The sequence below is a fragment of the Sciurus vulgaris genome, assembly GCF_902686455.1.
Source record: "Sciurus vulgaris genome assembly, chromosome: 9".
Classification (NCBI taxonomy): Eukaryota; Metazoa; Chordata; class Mammalia; order Rodentia; family Sciuridae; genus Sciurus; species Sciurus vulgaris.
In genome coordinates this window covers 49,970,642-49,994,927 of record NC_136469.1, presented here as the reverse complement: position 1 = coordinate 49,994,927, position 24,286 = coordinate 49,970,642, and the positions used below count along the sequence as shown (strand labels likewise).

At 36.3% G+C, this 24,286-nt stretch overlaps 1 protein-coding gene across 2 annotated transcripts; it reads left to right on the top strand.

Moving 5' to 3' along the window:
* Positions 1-65: 65 nt before the first annotated feature.
* On the top strand, positions 66-20,759 carry RRH (retinal pigment epithelium-derived rhodopsin homolog). Of its 2 annotated transcripts, XR_013766149.1 has the most exons (8): positions 66-2,614; positions 7,628-7,818; positions 9,494-9,593; positions 12,487-12,640; positions 13,664-13,832; positions 18,060-18,238; positions 19,258-19,378; positions 19,928-19,994. XR_013766149.1 is itself a non-coding variant. In XM_079153588.1 (7 exons), exons 1-7 carry the CDS (start codon positions 2,509-2,511, stop codon positions 20,040-20,042), a joined length of 1,014 nt encoding a protein of 337 aa, XP_079009714.1. In that variant the 5' UTR covers positions 66-2,508; the 3' UTR covers positions 20,043-20,759. The 2 variants fall into 2 exon arrangements, 1 of the variants encoding a protein (XP_079009714.1); XM_079153588.1 differs by lacking the exon at positions 19,258-19,378 and having other exon boundaries at positions 19,928-20,759.
* Positions 20,760-24,286: the final 3,527 nt, after the last annotated feature.

The window sequence follows — 24,286 nt, the reverse complement described above, 5'->3', positions numbered from 1 at the left end:
CTATTGGAATAGTACTTTAAGATTATTTATAAGTGAATACCTCTTTCACAATGTTTGCCTTTTGTATATGAGAACATTAGCATATTTTATTTCCCTTTTTTTGTGTTAGTACTTAGAGTAAAGCAGTTTCTCTAATTGCAAGTCAATAATTTTAAAATCTTATGAATCTTAAAATATGAGTAGCTCTGTTCAAGTGAGAACTAGTTAAACCTCTAAAGAAATTTCTCATTGAACTTTTCTCATTGAACATAGATATGTTATTGAAGGTTGTAAATGTTCTTAGTTTTCCTTTTTTTAAAGGATTCTAAAGGTTTAAGATTTATTCACCATAAATTATTTAATTGCCTACCACATGTTCACATTCTTGGGTAGGGATGTTACAAATGAAATTGGTTTTAGTCACCATTGTTAGTGTAATAGTATCAAGAGATAACCATGATAAATAAGTTAGAATACCATGATGTGGAACCATTTACCAACTATCAATTGAGGGTTTTTTTTTTCCCTCACTTGCTATTTCTCAAAGAAATTATATTGTTAAATTTTCTAGCATGAGTGATCAATGCTCATTTGAGTAGCATGTAATATTGCTTATGTCGTTTGGGTTTTACTTATCCTTTTTAATGGAATTACCACAATATTAATAAACATATAGGCCATAAATGTATGTGATGAATAAATATGTTGAAAATTTCTCTTTCATGGGAAGAGGTGGTGGTGCATAACAGCTCAGGAAAGATGACTCTGATTGAAAATCCTTGGGATGAGATTATGAGTATTAAGGACAATTTTTACTCTTGATGTGTAAATGGTGTTAGCACTAGAGGGACAATGGGATTGTCCAGAGGACAAGTAATAGTGTTACAGTACCAGAGTTTTTTTTTCTTTTTTTGCTTTTAGTATTTAAACCTAAAATGGCAATAATGGAAGTAAATGTATGTAACATGGTAGTAATTTATGTAACAGTAGACAAACCACTTAAAGAGATTTCATCTTTTACCTTAGGTACATCTTGTGACCATTTTTAAACTTTTATTTTTAGTACTTTTCCTAAGCAAGGAAACAACCCTTAAAATCTGACAACCCATAGGCTTTTAAGAGAGTTCTTCATAGGTATTATTTACTGTTTTAGAGTTACTTGAAAATAAAAACCAGTATTTTGGAATACTCATGATAATTTGTCTTCCTAGTATAGGTACTCTGCAGAGTGTTACTTTACATTTATAAAAATTTAAGTTCTAGTAGCCAAAAGATTAGGAACAGATCAATAAACCTGTTCTTCAGTTTATATTCATGTCAGAGAACTGAGGTAGGAAGATTATCTTGGGTCCCTCCTATGCCTTTCATAGAATTTAAGTAAATGGGCAAATATAGCCCTCTAGTGGTTCTGTTACATGCTTACACTACTAATTTTGGTGCATCTAAGCATTTCTCTGAGGTTTTATTGATTCAGGTTTATTATTGAGAAGAATCAGATTTTAATGTTGCAGTGGCATAAGGAACATGAAAAACAGTAATGATACCTTGTCTTTCTTACTATGTTCATATTAGCTTGCAGCTCATTTTTCAGATTATAACATGATAATCCAGAATATTAGAATTGACCTTTACAAGATGAATGATTGAATCCAGATACTTCGCTGATGTTATTACTGTCAGCAGATACTATTAATTACTCAATGTGCGTATTAAAGTGGGCAAATTAACAGGTAGATGGTGGTATAGATCCATGCTATGAAATTTCTATTAATAAGTTAGGTTTATTGGTCTAGAATTTATGATATGGCACTTATGAGAAAACAAGTTACATACTGCTTATATATATGGTGTTTGTGTACGTGTACACGCAGTGTTTATTTGTACACACATCTCATTTTTGTTTAAAAGGAGAAAAAAGTGGGAGAAACCTCAGACTCTTGTGTAAACATGTTTGTATAAGCGAAGAAAAGCTTAAGAAAGAATGCACCAAACAATATTGTCACCTAAATTTAGGGGAGTGAGATTTGGAAGTATGGAGATTATTCTTTATCCCTAATTATTTAAATTGTTAAAAAAAAGAAGGGGAACTGAAATGGAAAAACTCAAAAAGGTCAACAAGAAAATGGTCCTTAATCTGAGCAGTTACAGAGGACTAAATCTGGCTTCTAGATTTTAGACAAAAATCAGTTAAGTCAGCTGCTGCACTGATTTTCTGAGTTTATTATTTAAATAGGATGTGTGTGCTTGATAATCTGCTTAAATATAAGTCTGATGCCCAGTTTGGTTAAAATCTGTTGTACTTGGTATTTCTTTGTTTTGCTAATAAGCTTTTCCCTTCTGGGAATTAAAACCCTTTCCTCTTTAGCCCAATTATACTTGTTAAGGGAAGACCTCTATGAAAAGGTCCTTCTTTGAGGTCTCTCAGTGGAAATGATTTGTCCTGAAAAATCTTTCCTTGTGGGCCTTTGAAACAGTTCATAATTATTGAAGGCTTATTATGAAGGCTGTCTCAATATTTTCCCTCCAAAAATGCTAAGGAATAATATAGATAACAGTTCAGACTCAAAAAATGAAGATGGCTCTGTCTTTTCACAGACTGAACACAACATTGTTGCAACTTACTTGATTCTGGCAGGTATGGATGTTTTTCTCCATTGCTTTCAATGGGTAGAAGCAAAGCAGAAGTTTCAAAAGGAGGCAATAGAACTGGCTTGCTTATGAGGTAGATGAGGAGGATTGTCCTCTATTTCTGGGTTGTAAGGATCAAAGAAAAGGATATAAGCGAATGCCCCAAGATAATATGATAATGTGAGACAGTGAAGTGCAGCTGTGAAAAATTTTCTGTAAAATAGTTTTGAAATGAAAGTCAAGCGTTTAATTTTTTTATTGCATTGTCCAATTAAGCTTTTGCGGGGAGAGTGTGGGCTGTGACAAAAATGTATTTTTTTTTATATTATTTACTATAATTTTTATGGTTTTCTTGGGAGTGTAATCTAGCTAAAGATATAAAGGTTCTGGAAGAAAAAGTCCTGAAAAGAGAATAGAGAATAATATTGTCATTGAGGATATTCAGCCCCTTCCTGAATGCTGTACTGGAAAACTTAAGCTTTGGATTTATCTTTTAGTATTTTTGAAACCGAGAGTGTGTTCCTTCACCTTTTGCTCTTCCATTTTCTTATCTGTAAAGTGAAGATAAGAATAAACTACCTATTGTGATTGTGAAGAGTAAAATTAAATGAAACATAAATGTACCTAAATGACACATATTCTCGGGATAATTTCCATGAACACACTCATTGATACAAATACTGAATAAATATAATGGCTCGTTTGCAGACAGGTTTAGGGAAAATAACAGTGGAAATTCTTTGATAATCTTTTATATATTGGCTTCCTTGTGGTGTCACATACTGACCAATTTCCAACTTCATAATGGCAAGTTTTAGAAGTAACTTATATTGAGTTCATGATTTTTTGAATTGACTTATGAAAATTTTCAAACATGTTCCAAAGTAGAATGAAAAACATCACAAATCAGCCCATCTGGTTTATTCTTTATAATTGTTCAGTTCTCCCTTCATAATTCACAATTAAAGTTACAACTTCTTGTGCTAGAAATTGTGAGTTCTTTACTTTTAGTAATTTCAGGAATATTAACTCATTAATTTGGATATTTTAGTATGGTAAGTCTTTGAAAAATTCTATTTTCTTTTAAATTGTTTTCATTGTTGCAAAAAAAGCAAGACAATATTATTGGAATTACATGAAACACTTGGTGTACAAGCTTTTGGTTTAATTTTTTTGTAGATGACCAAGAAAAACTATACAAAATTGATCTGTTTACAGGAGTAGCATGCAAAAGAAATTTCCTAAAATGCTCTATCTGGTTCTTATCCCTATAACATATCATAATAGTAATCTTTCTACTACTGGTGTTATTGTTTGAATACTTATTATTTACCTAGTGTTGTTCTCATTTTCTATATGAACAGAATAATTAATCCTTATAGTAATTCAGTAAGTCATTTTTTAGTTTCATTTCTGCTGTTTATACAGACGAAGAATTTAAGAAACTTGCCCAAAACAGACATCTACGAAGTAGCTACACTTGGCGTTTTGTTTCCTGAGCCCTCCTTTATATAACTACAAGGGTCATTTTTATTAAGGATTACCTTGAGTATGTATTTTTTAAGTTTTTGGTAGATGAATTGAAGGGAGCACATTTAATCTCTATGAATAGATTTTGTTCTGCCCTGTATCAAGCATTTTTTGTTCTTTAGATCCCCTGATTTTCTTCCTTTAACAAAGCTCAGATCAAAATCAAAACTATGAGAAAAATGGTGCAAAGCATTTGTTATTTTAACCAAGAGCCAAGGTTTTGTTTAAAATTTAGATTTAATTTTAATCTTTCATTTAGATTTTAGGTCCATTGCTACTGATGTTCTGTTAATTTACTTGAACGCTCACTCGCAATTAAGGGTGTAGTGAATTTAAGGATCTGAAATTACTCATTATGGGTGATTTGTAAAATGAAAGGTGAGAAACTGAAGAAAATGGCTGAGTACTGAGCAATGAAGAACCATGTAAACTGTAAGGAGACAGGGTGCCACTAAAGGGTTTGAACTAGGAATTATGTGATCTGATTTCTGTTTCAGAATTGTGCCACAATGGTAGCTAAGAGATGTAGGAGATCACTGTCATGATTCTGAGGAAGGAGTAATGGCTTTGGAAATAGAAGGAAGTAGACTTATTCAAGATGGAATTGATTGGATGTGGGGGTTGGGAGAGAAGGAGCAGGAGCATCCGAGATGACTTCTAGGTTTCAGGGGGCTACTGAGTAGATGGTGGCACTATTCAGCAGATGGGACTATGCCTGGGAAGATCAGGTTTCGAGCACAAGGAAACATCTGAGTTCAGTTAGAGAGATATCCAGTTCAAAGTTTGAATTTCATGAGACTGATATTGGATAGAAAGAAATCACTCAGGATGTGTTGAATGAGAAAAGAAAGGGGTTAGGACAGAAAGTTGGACAATACACACGTATTTAATAAAGTAGAGTTGAAGAAAGAATCAGGGAGTAGATTAAGAAGGCTCTACCAGTGAGATTGGAGGGAAGCCACAGAAACCAAGGGGGATGTTTCCAGAGGGAAGAATGATCAAGAATGTAAGAATGTAAAAGTGCTGTTTACAGTGTAGACTGACTGAGCAATGGGCCCTAAGACTTAACTGAAGTGATCTGCTGCCTATTCATTAGAAAACATCCACAAATAAAAAGCAGTGCTTAAGACGGCTACAGAGAGAACTGATAGAAGGGCCAGATTGTTTATGTAATAGTCCCATTGGATCTAAGACTCCACCCAAAATATAGGTACTTTATTTTGATTGTATACTTGTTAGGCAGCATTTACTACACTAGTTTTTATCTGACTTTTAAAATCGTTAGATTTGTAGCTAGCTCTGAAAAATTCTCCATTAAGTTTTTTTTTCAATATTTCTTGTATGCATGCTACAATAAAAGATGCCAAAAATGAGGCCACAAACATCAAATTTACTATCACTGTTAGTTATGCTTGAAGGAATAATAGAAATTAAACTTAATTAAAGGAATAATAGAAATTAAACTTAAATTAGTTGTGGTCATTTATTAAATAACTTTGCTAGATGTCATATAATCAAAGAATATAGAATTCATAAAGGGCCTGATATCTACCTGAGAAGACAAGGAATACATAAGAGATAATGTAACATTGGGATTAAGTATAAGTACTTTGGGAATTTAGGCAGGAGCATGTCCAAAGTACTGTGGTAGAAAGCAGCTCTGAGGCAGAATTGGACTTGATCTGAAACTTGAAGGATAACAGCATCTCAATACTGAAGGAAAGGAGCAGGATGTTTCACGTGGGGAAGGTCTGGGTCAGAATTTACAACAAACATGAAGTATTTGATGAATAATTAAAACAGAGGGCTTGTTTGACAAGAGTGGAATTTAAGAGATAATAACAACAGATCTTGGCAAAGAGTCTCTCAGAGCAAGTTGGGGAGTTAATTTTTATCTCACAAGCAGTGGGAATTATTGGAAGTTTTGGGGAGGGGGAGAGCCAAGAATCTATATTGTAGCAAGTGTATTCTGACAGGAAAAAAAAAAAAAAGAATAGGAATCTGGAAGATGAGTATAATACTGAAGATGAAGATGGAAGTTTTGGCCGTAGTACCAGGATCACTAGAAATTCCTACTTAGCTGATCCTTTTGTGTGTTGGTGCTTGAAACCTTTCCTCTCTCTTCAACAATAGCCGGGGGATTGCTTACCAAGTAATTTCCTTCATGGGAAACAACTCTATTGCTGTTGGTTGCATAATTCTCCTTTACTCGCCAAGAGTTGGGTAATGGTTCTAGCTTCTCCGCTGAAATCTGCTCCTGCTCCACCTCCATCCTTAAATCCCAGTGCAGTCTACTTGTGGCTTATGGAAAACTCAACCATCCCTTTCAGCATATGGGTTTTGCTGATCAGGTTAACATGTATATCCAGTCTATGCAACAATATCTCATTGTAGAATGCATCAGCTCTCTGATCAATAAGTTTGATCATCAGTTTACCTCAGTTCAGTTGATTCTGGTTACTGAAAACATTGTGTTCTAGACTGCAAGGCTGAGACTCAGATCTTAGATTGTGGAAATCTGGCTAAAGTGATATCACCTGTGATCCCAATGGATCAGAAAGTTGACTCTACTTGCTGTCCAAATAGTCAACTCTTGCAGTGCGCATTGTTCTATAGGTGTATGTTGTGTGTGCTTATGTGTGTGTTAGATGAAGAATTCAGATTTGGACATGTTGAGTTTCAAGAAATTTGGAAAAGTCTCCTGACTTACATATGGAAGATGCTTAATAAGTGTTTAATGTCTGTGAGTTAAATAAAAAGAGAAAATGAGAAACAGGAGCATGTGTCAGGGCTGAAAATAGTGACAAAAGTGCTGTTAGGATAGAATGATAGTTGAGGCTTCTGAAAGAAGAGCTCCAGGCTTCAGGAAAGGGGTGGAAGTTAAGATGCTAAAAGCAAGGGTGGGAGGGTGAGTCTATCTGCATCCTAAAAAGCAGGAGGGTGGCATCGTGAAAGCCAAGGGGGAGTTTAAAAGACAGTGTGATCAATAGTGGTGACATTAAACCAAACTTCAGCCAGGCCCAGTGGTGCATGCCTGTAATCTCAGCCACTCAGGAAGCTGAGGCACGAGTATCTCGAGTCCAAAGTCAGCCTCTGCAATTTAGTGAGGCGCTAAGCAACTCATTGAGACCTGTCTGTAAATAAAATACAAAAAAAAAAAAAAAAAAAAAAAAAAAGGCTGGGAATGTGGCTCAGTGGTTGAGTGCCCTTGGGTTCAATCCCTGGTACAAAAAGACAAAAAACAAAACGACAACAACAACAACAACAAATCCGACCTTCAGTGCTGGCTTATGCAATCAGCAGATTCTGTGTTTTCACTTTCTATTTCTCAGGAGGGCTATGAAGATGTGACAGGTTTAAGAATAGCAAGAACTCCTCAAATCAATGACTAAAATGGATTTACTGTATTTTTGGAAAGGCTTACATATTTAATATTTATTTTATTTTAAACAATAAAATTAAAAAGTGCATGACATTTTTGTGTTCTCAGGTGTGATAAGTATTCTCAGCAACATAATAGTTCTGGGCATCTTCATTAAGTACAAGGAACTTCGGACACCTACAAATGCAATCATTATTAACCTGGCTTTTACTGATATAGGGGTCAGTAGCATTGGCTACCCCATGTCTGCTGCTTCAGATCTGTATGGAAGTTGGAAATTTGGATATGCAGGCTGTCAGGTATTTGGAGATCTTTGGAATAAAAGCAAAATAAAGTAGATCAAAGAGATGTAAATTTAAATGTCTTTTGAAAATCCCAAGAATTTAAATCAAATAAGCAATTGCAGGATAATAGATATGGTGCTTTTATGGAAAACAGTCTCAGAAGTGACTGAGCATATATTCTTTGAGAAATGAAATCACTCATCACCATTATGTATTAAAAATTCTTCCAACTCAAGAGGAAAAATAAGCTAACAAAACAATTAGCATTCAACTGGATAAGGAGTGATATTCTGCATAGTCAAATAAAAATTTACATATTGCAAATTCAAAAGGAAATATCCTACTTTCATTTGAAACAAAATATTTGGTGACAATCCAAGAAGTAGTTACAGTATCATGTTGTTGATATTTCTCCTATAGAAAGTCCTCTATGAGGATTGTTATTGAATATATGTACTGTTATTTTTACTGACAAGGAAATGAACTAACATTAATTTGCCTTAGGATAGTAGGAAAATATGACATATGTTCCATTTTTTTAGCAGTTTTACTACTGCAAGTCAAAAAATTACACAGAATACAATGAGAATAATAGAGAATACTGGATGACTACAAGTGTACCAACCAATTTTGTCAAATCTTAATGTTTTTCAATCTGTGGTTCCAGTTGTTATTCTTTTTGATAATATATAACTTCAGAGATACTGTTGAAGGCTGCTGCATACCATCCCCAATCTTATTCCTTTCCCTCCCATGAACATTTTTATTACTGTATATTTTTGTATACATAAACCAGAAACTGTCCAAATGGTTTAAATTTTGTGTAAATGATATATTGCTGGCATTATGCAATTTTCTTTAATTGCTTTTGTTTTTGAGATTTATTCTTGTTGATGGATGTGTCTGTAAGTCACTTATTTTACCTGCTCTATAGTATTCCATCATGTGAACATAGCCCAATGTGCTTTCTCATTTTTCTGCTATAAGCATTTGTTCCCAATGTTTTTCTTTCACAAACAGAACTTCAAAAAACATTCTTATACATGTTTCCATCAGCAACATATGAGAGTGCCTTTAGACACCCTGCCCAGGGGGGGAAGAGTTGGGTTGAATATCTTCAATTTTATTAGATGTGGCCAGATTGCTCAGAAAAATGGTCATTCCAATCATGAGAAGTTCTCTTACTCCATATTCTCCTCAGTACTTGGGATTGTTAGACTTTTAAATTTCCATCATTTTTGTGAATGTGAACTCATAATTTGTATTTCTTTGCGTACTTAACTGTAGTTCTATGTCTTATATCATCAACATTCAAATGTAAATGAACTTGTAAGAGTAGCCCACTTCATCATTTGGCCATTTTTCCATTGAGTTTACCTTTCATCCCTGTTGAACTACCTGTTTTGATCGCTACGCATTTATATGCATTTTACTCTAATTAATGGCTTGCTTTTCACTTTGTTTGTAGAATATGTTGTATAAATATTTCACTTTAAGTCTTAATTAAAAAAGAACTAATTGAAATCTCAAACACTTTAAAGCAGTTACAAATTGGCAACAGAAGATGTACTTTAAAAGAGTAAATGAAAAAGCTTTAACATTTAAAATATTTTCTAAGAACACGACAAAAATTTAAATGTTTCTTGGGAGGGTGTTAGAATGGTGGATTCTTTCCCATTTTGATTTTCAGATTTATGCTGGATTGAATATCTTTTTTGGAATGGCAAGCATTGGATTGCTCACAGTGGTGGCCGTGGACAGATACCTGACCATCTGCCGCCCTGACGTAGGTATGGCCCGGCCTTTTCTCGGCTATCTCAACAGTCATTTATTACCTAATGTTCACTCAACATAAGCTCCCTTTAAAATATAAACATAGTGGTTTGTAATCAGGATCATTCTTATTTCTCTGGCAATCCTTATTCAAGTTTCAATGTCTTCTTATTAGATTTAAAGTAAAAGCCGAATTTCTAAGACAGCCTGTGAGGCCCTGCAGGGTCTGGCCCAGTGGCCTTTCCAGCTATGGCCAGGGCCACTCTCACTCTGGGGTACTGGCTAGGCCCTTGCCCTCTCTGAGGTGTTTGTATTTGCTGTTTTCTTTGGCCTGAAAAGCCCTTCTTGCTTATCCTCTGACTGATCCTTTTTATTGTTCAGGTTTTGGCTAATCTGTGATTTTTTTTTTTTTTTTTTTAAGTTTCAAAGACTTTAAATTTTATTTTTTAAAATTTTTTCTAAATTTATTTTTATTGTAAACAAATGGGATACATGTTGTTTCTGTACATGGACTAACAGCATACCATTTGCATATTCATAAATTTACATAGAGTAATGATGTTTGATTCATTCCATTATTATTTTCCTTCCCCCCCACCCCTCCCACTTCTCTTTTCCCTCTATATAGTCCCTCCTTCCTCCATTCTTGTCCCACTCCCACCCCCAATTAAGTGTCATCATCCGCTTATCAGTGAGATCATTCCTCTTTTGGATTTTTGAGATTGGCTTATCTCACTTAACATGATATTCTCCAATTTCATCCATTTGCCTGCAAATGCCATAATTTTATTATTCTTTATAGCTGAGTAATATTCCATTGTATATATATACCACAGTTTCTTTATCCATTCATCTATTGAAGGGCATATACATTGGTTCCATAGTCTGGCTATTGTGAATTGAGCTGCTATGAACATTGATGTGGCTGTATCTCTGTAGTATGCTGATTTTAAGTCCTTTGGGATAGGCCGAGGAGTGGGATAGCTGGGTCAAATGGTAGGTCCATTCCAAGTTTTCTAAGGAATCTCCACACTGCTTTCCAGAGTGGCTGCACTAATTTGCAGTCCCATAAGCAATGTATGAGTGCACCCTTTTCCCCACATCCTCGCCAACACCTGTTGTTGCTTGTGTTCTTGATAATCGCCCATTCTAATTGGGGTGAGATAGAATCTTAGTGTAGTTTTGATTTGCATTTCTCTTATTACTAGAGATGTTGAACATTTTTTCATATATCTGTTGATTGCTTGTACATCTTCTTCTGTGAAGTGTCTGTTCATTTCCTTAGCCCATTTGTTGATTGGGTTATTTGTATTCTTGGTGTAGAGTTTTTTGAGTTCTTTATATATTCTGGAAATTAGTGCTCTATCTGAAGTATGAGAGGCAAAGATATTCTCCCACTCTGTAGGCTCTCCACATTGCTGATAGTTTCCTTTGCTGAGAGAAAGCTTTTTAGTTTGAATCTATCCCAGTTATTGATTCTTGCTTTTATTTCTTGTGCTATGGGAGTCCCGTTGAGGAAGTCTGATCCTAAGCCAACAAGGTGAAGATTTGGACCTACTTTTTCTTCTATAAGATGCAGGGTCTCTGGTCTGATTTCAAGGTCCTTGATCCATTTTGAGTTGAGTTTTGTGCAGGGTGAGAGATAGGGGTTTAGTTTCATTCTGTTGCATATGGATTTCCAGTTTTCCTAGCACCATTTGTTGAAGAGGCTATCTTTTCTCCATTGCATATTTTTGGCACCTTTGTCTAGTATAAGAAAATTGTATTTATTTGGGTTTGTGTCTGTGTCCTCTATTCTGTACCATTGATCTACCTGTCTATTTTGGTGCCAATACCATGCTGTTTTTGTTACTATTGCTTTGTAGTATAGTTGAAGTTCTTGTATTGCAATGCCCCCTGTTTCATTCTTCCTGCTAAGAATTGCTTTAGCTATTCTGGGTTTCTTATTCTTCCAGATGAATTTCATGATTGCTTGCTCTATTTCTGTGAGGTATGTCATTGGGATTTTAATTGGAATTGCATTGAATCTGTATAGCACTTTTGGTAGTATGGCCATTTTGACAATATTAATTCTGCCTATCCAAGAACATGGGAGATCTTTCCATCTTCTAAGGTCTTCCTTAATTTCTTTCTTCAGTGTTTTGTAGTTTTCATTGTAGAGATCTTTTACCTCTTTGGTTAGATTGATACCCAAGTATTTTATGTTTTTTGAGGCTATTGCAAATGGAGTTGTTTTCCTCATTTCCCTTTCAGCTGTTTCATCGCTTGCGTATAAAAATGCTGTAGATTTATGCGTGTTGACTTTATAGCCTGCTATTTTGCTGAATTCATTGATGAGGTCTAGAAGTTTTCTGGAGGAGGTTTTTGGATCCTCTAAATATAGAATCATGTCACCCGCAAATAGTGACAACTTAAGTTCCTCTTTTCCTATTTGTATCCCTTTAATTTCTTTAGTCTGCCTAATTGCTCTGGCTAGAGTTTCGAGGACAATGTTGAATAGAAGTGGTGAAAGAGGACATCCCTGTCTTGTTCCCGTTTTTAAAGGGAATGGTTTCAGTTTTTCTCTATTAAGAATGATGTTGGCCATGGGCTTAGCATAAATAGCCTTTACAATGTTCAGGTATGTTCCTACTATCCCTATTTTTTCTAGTGTTTTCAGCATGAAGGGGTGTTGTATATTGTCAAATGCTTTTTCTGCATCAATTGAAATAACCATATGATTCTTATCCTTAAGTCTACTGACATGATGGATTACGTTTTGTGATGTTTTTCAGAATGTGAATTCATGTGAACAGGCTTTGAGTGAACTAAAGTGCTCTGTAAAAAATCTTGATAAATTTTGAATCTTCAGTGAAAACAAAGTGAGTCCCATTATTGCACATTGCTAACATTTCTTGTGCTTGTTGATAGGAAGAAGAATGACCACCAATACTTACGTCAGCATGATTCTGGGGGCCTGGATCAATGGCCTGTTCTGGGCTATGATGCCCATCATAGGGTGGGCCAGTTATGCCCCAGATCCTACTGGAGCTACCTGTACCATAAATTGGAGGAAAAATGATACGTAAGAGATGTGTCTACACTTTACAATCAAATGCTTTGACTGTACATATTTTCTGACCCTTCAAATTTAAGCTCATCCTGGACTGCGAATGTGGCTCAGTGGCAAAGTGTTTGGCTAGCATGAGGGAGGTGTTGGGTTTGAGCCCTACCACTGCAATAAAAATAAATAAATAAGGTCAAATCACTTTGCTCACACAGAATGTGGCAAAGTGCTTCTTTGGTAATGATGATGTGATCCAATCAGGAGTCAAAACAGAAGGGTGAATTATGTTCCTTTGCAAGTAGAGTTTACCTAGTTCCCTTTGCCCCCTCAATCTGTCCTTTCTCCCTTCTTCTGTCCTTTCCTAAGGCAGCCACAGGGACACCAATCACCCTGCCAATGTTCAGATTGTGAACTTTGTGAGCGAATGTTCAGGTTGTGAGCAAAGTGTTAATGAAGCTCTGGAGCAGGTAACTCTGGTGAAAGTCCAGACTGCCTCTTCTGTCTTTCCAAGTTGATCTGATGTTCAGGCACATTCTGAGAGCTTTACAGCAAAAGCACAGTCACTACAAGGGTTTGCCTAAGAGTTACTGATGTTCCTCCATATTTTCCAGGGTAACAGGGATAATTTAACTCATTAAGGGAAATGAGAGAAGACTCTGAAAAACAAATAGAAAATTTCTAAATCTCATTCTAAAACTTTTTCTGAAAAGTCAAAAAACAATTATTTCAGTTTCATAGGCCAGATGGTTTCTGTTATAACTATTCAACTGTCATCACACTGTGAAAGCAATCATAGATAGTATGTAAATGAATTACATGGCTGTGATCTAGTAAAACTTTATGTACAAACATAGTTGAGCAGCTGGCATGACCCACAGACCATAACTTGCCAACCCCTCGTCTAAGTGAACTGAAAGCCAAATATAGTTCCTAAACTTTTTAGCAATAAGATGAATCTCACTATTATTTCTAAGTTATCTCCTTTCCCCTTCTCCCATTTGGGACATTAAATGAGTTGTCATTGTCTTTTTCTATTTCCAGATCTTTTGTGTCTTACACTATGGCAGTGATTGCAGTAAATTTTATTGTGCCCTTGACAGTGATGTTTTACTGCTACTACCATGTCACCCGATCCATTAAACACCATGCTGCTAGTAACTGCACTGCGTACCTAAACAGAGACTGGTCAGACCAGATAGACGTAACAAAGGTAAGAAGTTAAAATCCTTTAAAAGTTATTTTGTAATCAAACTTTTACAAATACATAGTTGAAATAGAGTCCCATGACCTGCTCCAGTCTCCTTACCCACCCCCATTTTCATTTCCCAATCCTTTTTGTGGGGTTTTCTTCCATATTCCCAAATGATATGCTTATTGGTTATTTGGATATTTCTGTTTGTTAGCATTACTGGACTTCCTATATGGATGAAAAAGATTTATTTCTCTTATGCCACCAACCTGCCCCACACCTCCTCTACACCTTTTTCTTTCCTTATCTGTCAGTATGTTAGCAATGTTTGGTGAGGTTAAAAGGCTTTCTCCCTCCTCTCAGTAGTCCAAATACATTACGACTACATTCACTTCCCTTTCCCAGAGGCATCCTTCTTGGTTCCCTTGAGCCCCTCGATGTTCTCTGGGGTGGTTGCTCTCCAAGACTGCTGCTCAGAAAGCCTTCATCCTCAGCTCTCCCTTCTTCACCAGCTATGATGGCCTTTTGCTCCTTTCCAGGGCCATTGGCCCATTTTCTGGATTGCTTGCCTTTGTGGTGATGTTCATTTTGGTGGAGCACATTCTCCAGTAGATTCCTGAGGTTTAGAGCGAGGTGAATTTTTTAAAAGACTTTGCATAACTGAAAATGTCTTAATTCTATTATTGTATTTGACTATGTTTGCTTGGTCTAGAATTCTATGTGCAAAAATAACATTCAAAGAATTTTGAAGGTATTGCTCTATGGCGTCTCCTAGCTTTCTGTGTTGCCATTGCAAAGGCCCTTGGCTTACTGGTGACTGATTCTTTGGAGTGATCTGTGAGTTCTCCCTGGACGCAAATAGGATCTTCTCTTTGAATCTTATTTTCTAAATTTCATACTGATGTGCCTTGGTGTGATCTTTACTCACACAGTACTAAGTACCTAATGAGTACTTTTATGTGGAGACCTGAGTCTGCCTCTACTGGGAGATTTCTTCTATTATTTTTCCAGTGATTCTTGCCTCCCTCTTTTCTCTATTCTCTTTCTTGGAAATCTGTTTATTCAGATATTTAATTTTCTGGAATCATCTTCTGATTTTCTTAAATTTTTTCTGCTAGGTTGTCTCTGTTTTTGTTTGGTTTATAGCTATTATTTGTATCTTTCTATTTCTAGTTTCTGAAGATTTCCTCAACCATATCCAGATCTTTTGATGAGGGTGAGGATAATGAAGCCCAAGTTTTGAGTGAAAAATTTAAAGGTGTACCAAAAACTCTAATAATAAAAGTTTGTGCTGAGTGTGGTGACTCATGCCTGTAATCACAGCAACTCAGGAAGATGAGGAAAGAGAATTACAAGTTTGAGGCCAGCCTCAGCAACTTAGTGAGACCCTGTCTCAAAAGAAAAAATAAAAAGGGCTAGGGAGGTAGCTCAATGGTAGAGTTCCCTGGGTTTAATACCCATCAAATAAATAAATAAATAAATAAATAAATAAATAAATAAATAAATAAAATAGTATAATACAATAATTTAAAAAATCAAAGTTAGTATAAAAATTATATCAAACAATTCACAATAGTCAAACTGTGGAATCAACAAATGAATGAACAAAGAAAATGTGGTATATATACACGATGGAGTTTTATTCAGCCATAAAGAAAAACAAAATTATGTTTTTAATGGAACTAGAGACCAAGACCATTATGTTAAATGAAATAAGCCAAAAATGGTTGTATGTTTGGAAGCTAGAGAGGAAAAGGAAAAGAAAGTCTTGGAGGAGACTTGTCAAAGGGAGACAGTAGAGGAAAGGGATCCTGGGAGTGGGGGATACAGAGGGAGGGGGGAGTTCTGGGAGTAATATTGACCCAATTACATTGTTATATTGTATGCATGTATGAATATGTATCAACAAATACCACCATTATGCCAACTATAATGCACCAATAAAATGTGGAAAGAATAAAACAAAATGAAAAAAAAATTGAAAAAACAAAATTCTAGAACTGGAAAAGATGAAGCCCTCCCCAACAACAACAACAACAAAAAAAACATGTGGAACAAAATATAACATTTTAAATAAATATCTGACCCTATACTTACAGAACTCACTTCTCCCACCTCTCCCTAATCCTATCCTGATAATATCATTCAACCTTTCTATGACATTTTTTAAGTTTCTACCCTCACTTTTATAGATAGCATAAAACTTTTTTCTAGGTAAAATAATTTTATATACTATCCTCTATTTTAATAACCTCCTCTTGTATATGTCTTATTCTGTGGTATATTCTGTATATATTTACATTTTTCTTCTAGTCACTACATATTCTGGTGGTATATTGCGTTCCTGTATTGTTTTTATCTCTGCCTGTGTGAGAGTTTCTCATTGTCTGGTGGTCAGTACTGTCCCCTCATATTCACAATAGTTAAACTATGCAATCAACAAATGAATGAACAAAGAAAATGTGGTATATATACACGATGGAGTTTTATTCAGCCATAAAGAAAAACAAAATTATGTTTTGAGTGGTGCACTAAAAATCTGACGGTAAGCTCAGAGGAGCTCATTAGAGAGGATTTCTGACTGTACCTCCAGGTTTTTCATCCTGGGCTGGTCAGTTTCCAAGGAGATGATTCTTTTGTGTCCCTGAGTAGGCGGTCCATGTCTGTCAGTATTCCCAAGCCCAGTGCTGGAAGAGGGCAGCATGCAAATAACCTCTTCTTAGTATAGTACTGCCGTGCTCAGCTGAGCCTGGGATCCCTGAGTCCTGAGCTTTCCTGCTTCAGTCATTTTTATGCTGAGCCCTGGAATTCTGGCAGGGTGAAGAGACAGTTACTGAGTGGACCTGCAGAGGAGATTTGGGAGTCTGACTGCTTCTTTTTGCAAATTTCAACCAGTTCTCCCGTTTTTGAGTTCCATGTGCGCCCCCATGTTCAGAGTTATCTGGTACCTTAGAATACTAGACTTTATATAGTTCCATAGAATGGATTAGTCTGTATTTGGGCTTCTTTCATTGCTTTTCTTTTAGAAAAACATTTTCTTGCTTATTTTTTAATCATTCTCATGTCTGGTAAGTAATTTGCCATTTATCAGTCATTGTTTCCATCAAAAACAAATAGACAAACAGACAAACAATTATCTAATCTCTGATTCTGTGTCCTTATAGGTTTATGTCTTTTAAGACCTATTTCTTCATTATAGCAAGCAATCAGGAGGGAGCAACATAAAAATTATATTTTTTTTCATTTAAACAAAATGCAAAGGAACTTCTTTACAAAATTATCTGCACTGTATGTAAAATATATTCAACTCAAATGGTCTGTGGTAAAATTCACTGAGGTTAAGATAGGACTTTATTTCCAGATTTAGTTTAGAAAGTTTCTTTTTTTTCTTTTTCTTTCTTCCTTTTTTTTTTTTTTTTTTTTTTTTTTTGATAAGCACAGCGAGGAAGTATGTTTATTAGTTTTCTGGTGCTGTGACAAAATGTCTAAAAAAATCAACATAAAGGAAGGAAAGATTTGCTTTGGCTTACAGTTTCCAGGGTTTCAGTCCATAGTCACTTGGCCCCATTGCTGTGGGTTTGTGGTGAGGCAGAACATCATGGCAGGGAACATGTGGTAAGTAGAACTGTTCACCTCTCAGCGGCCAGAAAGCAAATCAGAGAGAAGGAAGGGTCCAGGGACAAAGTGTACCCTTCAAGGGCACACCACAGTGACACACCTCTTCCAACTAGGCCCTATCTCCTGAAGTTTCTACCACCTCACATTAGTGCTACCAGCTGGAAACCAAGCCTTCAACACATAAGTCTTTAGGGACATTCCAGATCCAAACTAATAGCAGTGAGGGAAGGAAGTAAGGAGGGGGGGGGGGAGGGGAAGAGACAGAAAAGAAGAAAAAGTAATGTCAGGAGTTAGCACAATCACCTGAAGTGGGGAGTGGGTTTTCATCTTTCATCTTTTGTACTCTCCCATTACACCAGAAGAAAGAGGTATTCTTTACATGTATGTACCATTCTTAAAAACAGTGTCATGTATTGATGAACATACCCATTTGCCAGGCTCTAGAAATCATAGATGACTTCAAATCTTTGTTAAGAATAGTGAAGGCAAATACTCAGCTATTTCCTTTATGTCATCAACAACACAAACTTTTAAAATTCCAATCCAGGTAGATTTTTATGCTATTGTAGATGTAGTAACTATTTAAATATTTTAGATGTTGGATTTAGCAAATATCTATTTCTTTTTCAGATGTCTGTGATAATGATATTGATGTTTCTGGTGGCATGGTCCCCTTACTCCATTGTTTGCTTATGGGCTTCTTTTGGTGACCCAAAGAAGATTCCTCCTCCAATGGCTATCATAGCTCCACTGTTTGCAAAATCTTCTACATTCTACAACCCTTGTATTTATGTGGTTGCTAATAAGAGGTAAGTTATATCTAAATTGCTTCTGAACAAAAGAAAATTAACACAAAAAGAATGTTAAAAAGGTAGTGGGGAAGCCAGGCATGGTGGCCACATCTGTAATTCCAGATACTCAGGAGGCTCAGGCTAGAAGATTCAAGTTCAAGGCCAGCCTATGAAACCTAGAGAGATCCTGTCTCAAAATAAAATTTAAAAAAGAGGCAGAAAGGGCTGGGGATGTAGCTCAGTTGGTACAGTGCTTGCCTCTCAAGCACAAGGCCCTGGGTTCAATCCCCAGCACCAAGAAAAAAAGAGGCAGAAGTTGTAACTCAGTGATACAGTTTCCCTAGATTCAATCTCTAGTAGGGGGGTGGGTGGGGGGCAGGGGAAGGCAGTGGATAATAGTCTAAGACTTTTAAAACATATATTTTTAGCTGTAGATGGACACAATATCTTTATTTACTTATTTCTTAAATGTGATGCTAAGAATTGAACCCAGTGCCTCATATATGTTAGGCAAATGCTCTACCACTGAGCCACAACCCCAGCCCTAGTGTAAGACTTTTCAAGAGTTGACAAAACCTAGTGTAAGCTTATTTGACTTATGCAACCAGAGCAGCATCTGTGAACTTAAATGCCTAGAGTTCCAATTTTGTGAAAGAATCTTCTCACTTGGTGGCAGAGATGATCTTGCCAATGCAAGACTCAAGTTCTGCAGCTAGGTATCCCCAAAGGCAAGCTTCATCCCAGAGAGCTTTCTGGCAGAAAAGTCCCTTGTTGGTCATTGGTCAGCTTGGTTTGCTGTGGTTAACCTACCCAAATACATGCAATAGTGGCTTCCAAAGGAAGGATGGTTCTACAGAAAATAGACCAGGCAGTGTTGGCCTTTTAAAAGTGGGTGGCATAGTTTGATATTTACCAGACAGAAAATATTTTCAAATGCAGGAGAAATATCTGGTGCTAACATAAAGGACTTCAGGAGTGGGTAGTCATTCAGGGTAATAGTGAATTCTCTTCCTTCCTCCCTTTTTTGGAACTTTCAGCAAAGAGTTCCTTTCCTGACTCCTCAGTGAAGTTTTGATTATTTCATTTCCCATTACTGCTGGAAGATGGACCAATCTACTATGCTTAAATATTTGGCCAGAAAACCCCAGTAGAGGTCAGGTAATTGGATCCTGGAATGACAATACTGCTTCTATTAAACACATGTGTTAATGCATATGCTAGGGAGAGCAGCAGGAATGTGAAAGAACATACAAAAGTTAAGACCAAACAGAACACATCAAAAGAATAAAGAGCACATTTAAATTCAGAGTCTGCTGGTAGTTCTTTTGGAACTCAAGCCCCTGACTCAATACCTCCTGCCTCAAGTCATCTGGCCTTTGCTCAAGAATATGAAACACAACTTTAGTTCAAATAAATAACTCTTTGCACTTGACATTTGAAAGTGTCATTTTAAACATACATAATTATTGGTTTTATTAAATGTTTTCAATGTTTATAATCAGTGGTGCAAAAATGATCTTTAATTGTACCATATACTCTGTGCATTTTTAAAGGTTCTCAACAGTAGTTGCTAAAGTTGGAGGCAGCAATTTATTTGGAATTTATTGTCAATTGTGACAGAAGTGGCACCTTAGTCATATTTGAAAATGCTTCAAAAGTTCCATGTCCTTATAGGATAAAGCCAGATTTTTCCCTTTCTTATTGTAGGTTTCGGAGGGCAATGTTTGCCATGTTCAAATGTCAGACTCACCAAGCAATGCCTGTGACAAGTGTTTTACCAATGGATGTATCTCAAAGACAACTGGCTTCTAGAAGAATCTGAAATAAGAGAAAATCACACACTAGCAAAACATTGTATTTGTGGGTTTTTTAAAATAATTTTATTTTAAATATGAGCCCATTTAGATCAAGTGCAGGCATAGATAATTGTCCTGTTAGACGGGCTCATCCTTCTGTTTGTGCCTTGGTGGCTGTTGTGCATGTGTCTCTATTTCTTTGTGTATGAACTTATTGCTCAGCTCCTTTGATGAATCTAGACACATGAGATTAAGGTCCTGTCGCTTTTCTTTCTTCTTATCATGGCGTTCATTACACCAGACTGATGACTTGCATCTTGCCTGAGTTCTCCATTAGCCACTATTTTCATATTATAAGTTAATAATAATTTACAATCTTTAATAAATTATTACTGAAATGAGTGGTTGGATTTTCAAATCTAGAACAGAAACTTTTTATCATTTCAAAACTTAAAAACAGAATCAATTATTGACAACATTGTCTAACAAAACTAATCAAATAAACATTAAGCTCTTGTATTCAAATCATGTTGGTCAATGCACATATATACTTTACCTAACAATGTGATATTTGTTCATTTTGTTATGTATTTTGTAATTTTTATTATTTTTTCTTGCATATGTATTTCCATGTTTGCTACTAGAATTAAGTTCAATCTGAGTGGGAGTTTTTGTATATTTGTTCTTCGATGTATCCTTAGCATGTAGACCCATTCTGTTTGGCACATAGTAGGCACTCAATAAATATCTGTTGACTGCTGAATGAATTTGTAGACTCATAAATTTGTCATTTTAAATGAATATTAATAATAACACCATATGCCATTGTTTAAATAATGGGTTTCTAAATTGCTTCCAGTTTTTACTTTCATGGATGCATTATTGGGAGCATTTTATTACAAATGTCTTTTTTTTCTTTGAGAGAGATTATTTTATCTGAGTGTTTCTCTAAAATAGAATTATTGGATGCAAACATAAAATAATATTACTGTGGCTAGCTTGCTGTCTGGAAAGAGAATTAATTTACACTGCCTTGGCAGTGTGTAACTACATTTTTCACCAACTGCTGATGGTGCTCTAATGTTTTATTTTTAAACTATGGGTTATCTACTATAACTTAAATTAATTTTATTTCACCTTTCTTTAAGTGCTAGTGAGGTTGCGTAGCTTTGCCTATTGTATTTTCTTGTCTTGATATTTTTTCTTTTGGTAAATTGTCTAAGACCCTTGGTTGCATACTAAGGAAAATTTGAATATTAGTTTTATATATACAGTTCTATATGTACATGGAATGGTAAACTTCTTTGATAATCTTCTAGATTAGCCAGGTGTGGTAGCATACACTATAATCTCAGCTACTTGAGAGGCTGAGGCAGAACAGTAAGTTCAAGGCCAGCCTGGGCAATTTAGTGAGATTCTGGCTCAAAATAAAATTTTAGAAAAGGGCTGGGGTTGTAGTTCAATGGTAGAGTGAAGCCTAGCAAGTGAAGCCCTGCGTTCAATCCCCAGCATAGTAAAGACCATAACAACCTCCTAGTTTATCTCCCTACTTCTTACCCTTCCCCACTGTAATCAGTAGATTAACTTCATTACTAATCTTTTCAAAAGAAAAATTTCCATCCCTCAAATCTTCAGCTTAAACATTTTCAATTGCCTGCCATGTAAGTCCAAATCCCTCAGCTGAATTTTCCAGACTCTCTTTAACATGTCCCCAAAGGGACTTTGTAGCTTTCTTTCTCCAACAGTCAAATTAAAATGTCCAATGTTCCTAGAGAGATCAGAATGCTTTGTGCCAGTAGGTCTTTCCTTGTCTTGCTTCCTATAGCTGAGCCATTTACAGAGAAAGAATAGTGAGGTTCTGTGTCCAAAGTTACAGAGTCATTAAGTGGCTGAGACAGCATTTGTTATATTGTTTAGAAAATTGATTCCAAGTTCCAATTTGAAAAACCTTGGATTCATTTCCAGCAATAAGCAAAGGGCAATGGTGCCTTAAGCATAAAGGACTTCAACAATGTGTTAATATTTTACTACTACATCAATCAATTAATTTTCTTATATAAGATGAAGATCTGGGTTTGATTCCACAGCTCCTCTAGGCTCTTAGTTTACTAATTTGATATTTTATATTTAAACAGATTTTCTATTCTCAGTTGGGCATGTTTTGCTTCCATGTAGGTCATAACATCCTTGAAATTAATGACTCAAGTCACCTGGTCACTTGGTGATTAGTGCTCTACCTACCGCCATTTCTTCTTCCTTTATGCTCAGAAACTCAGCTTGAGCCACTCCTTATTACTGTGTCTCCAGCACTGGGACACCATGGGTTTCACTAACCCCTTCCTCTTCTTCATCCCCACATCTAATCATTTCCCCTTCCCTGAGGTTTCCTAAAGCTGCTTTATCCCACTACTGGCCAGGCAGTCAAAGCTGCAGCCTCCTAGTTGCTCACCTGGACATGACCACAGTTGTCCACCTGAAGCCTCCTTTTCCCTTCTCATTTGCTGTCAACACCTTTCCTCTACTCAGTGGCCATACAATTCTACCTAAAATGATAATCTGATGTGCCACACCAAGCCTCACCTTTTGCTTCTGTTGTGCCCAGCGGCTCGAGACCCCACAAAGACCACCAGAGACCACGATCAATGCAAGCAACAAAGAGTCATTTATTAGCAAGCTCGAGCCTGGTCCTCCGCGCACTCGGTAACCAGTGACGCTAAGAGGTCCTGAGCCTTTGTTCAGCAGGCTTTTATAATGAAAGGCAAACAGTTTTACAGTGTTCTTTTTAATTGGTTAACATTTGAACAGCTAAACATTAGTCCTCCTCTGGTTGGGTCCTGCCAATCTATTTGATTCTCATTGGGTCCCACCAGAACTGAACGGTCCTAGAGGAAGAAGGGAGGAGGGAAGGGGTGAACTGTGCAGGAGATGAGTTGCAGTTAGGCCCCCCTGTCCTTGATAGATAAGGTTTCTAGGCAGCTGCACATTTCTCAGGTAAATATTTCTTAACAACCTCGATAAGCATGGGGGCCCAGCAGTCCTGTTTGCGCTGTATTGGCTTTTGAGGGAGCAGTCGCAACTGCCTGCATCCTGGTAATTAAGACAGCTAGCTGCACAGATATCACCCTGTTCTCAACACTTCTGTTGCCTACGGGCTGAGTATAAGTTGAGTGTAAGGGAATCTTAGGCCTTTCTTCTATAATCTGGTCCTGCCTTATCTCTCCAGCTTTATCTTTCTCCCTCATTTTTAACTTCCTAACTCAGAATCATGGGCCTGAGTCACAGAAAGTGCTTGCAGTTTTCCGAGGACACCGTACTGTTTCTTGTCCCCCCCATTTTGTTCCTGCTGTTACCTCTGCTTGTGATGCCTCTTTTCTGATTTTCTCATAATATCTCAATGTGCATCCTTTAAGGGCAGCTCAGGTGCCACCCACCATAGGAAGTCTTGCTTGACATGCCAAGGCTGGGTTTGGTGATCTCTTGTGCTTCTTTGTTACTGTGCCTATCAATCATGTGAGTTCTTCATGTATAGTGACCATGCTTACTCTTCGTGCCACCTAGAATTTAGTTTAGCTTAGTATAGAGAAGTGCTCAGTCATTTTTGATGAACAAATGAATTGTGCAGAATCTGAAAATCAGTGTTTTATGTTAATTTGGCAAAGTTTTTCAGACCCTACTGTTTCTATATGAATTTTTTTTTATTGTTTCTTTTTAGTTACACATGAGAGTTGAAGCCATTTTGACACAATTATAGAAGCATGGAATATATCTTGTTCTAATTCAGTCCTCAGTACTTTTATTCCCCTTTCCTCCTCCCACTCCCTCTTCCCTTCTCTGTATTTGCCATTTTCCCATGATTTTTAAAAAATTTCTTGTGGATGTACATGATGGTGAGGTTACTGTGGTATATTCATATATGTACATAGGAAAATTAAGTTTTCAGTAATGTTTCCTATAATTTTTTTTGTGAAACTGATTTTTTTCCAAGTTTTCACTTTAAAGGTGATGGGCAGAATCATGTGATATGAAGATTAAATCCTTGATTGCCCCTGTAGATTCTTCATTTTGTGTGTGTGGAAGAAGTTTTTAAATTAAATGAAATTTTTAGTTTCTGCTAGAGTTTAATATTGCTAAAAGACATGAGAAGTGATATTCAAATATGGTTTTGGTGCCCCAAACTTCAGAAACTAGCTTGGAATGAAATACATTTTTGAACAGAGGTCATTGCTTCCATTAAAAATAAACATGCTGGGATAAACCTTATGTTCACTGA

Bases quoted from the DNA above. Each gene is read 5' to 3' on its own strand.
- RRH (XM_079153588.1), top strand. From the start codon at position 2,509: ATGCTAAGGAATAATATAGATAACAGTTCAGACTCAAAAAATGAAGAT. The intron at 2,615-7,627 runs GTATGGATGTTT...TTGTGTTCTCAG, and splicing joins AACTTACTTGATTCTGGCAG to GTGTGATAAGTATTCTCAGC. The intron at 13,833-18,059 runs GTAAGAAGTTAA...TTTCTTTTTCAG, and splicing joins ACCAGATAGACGTAACAAAG to ATGTCTGTGATAATGATATT.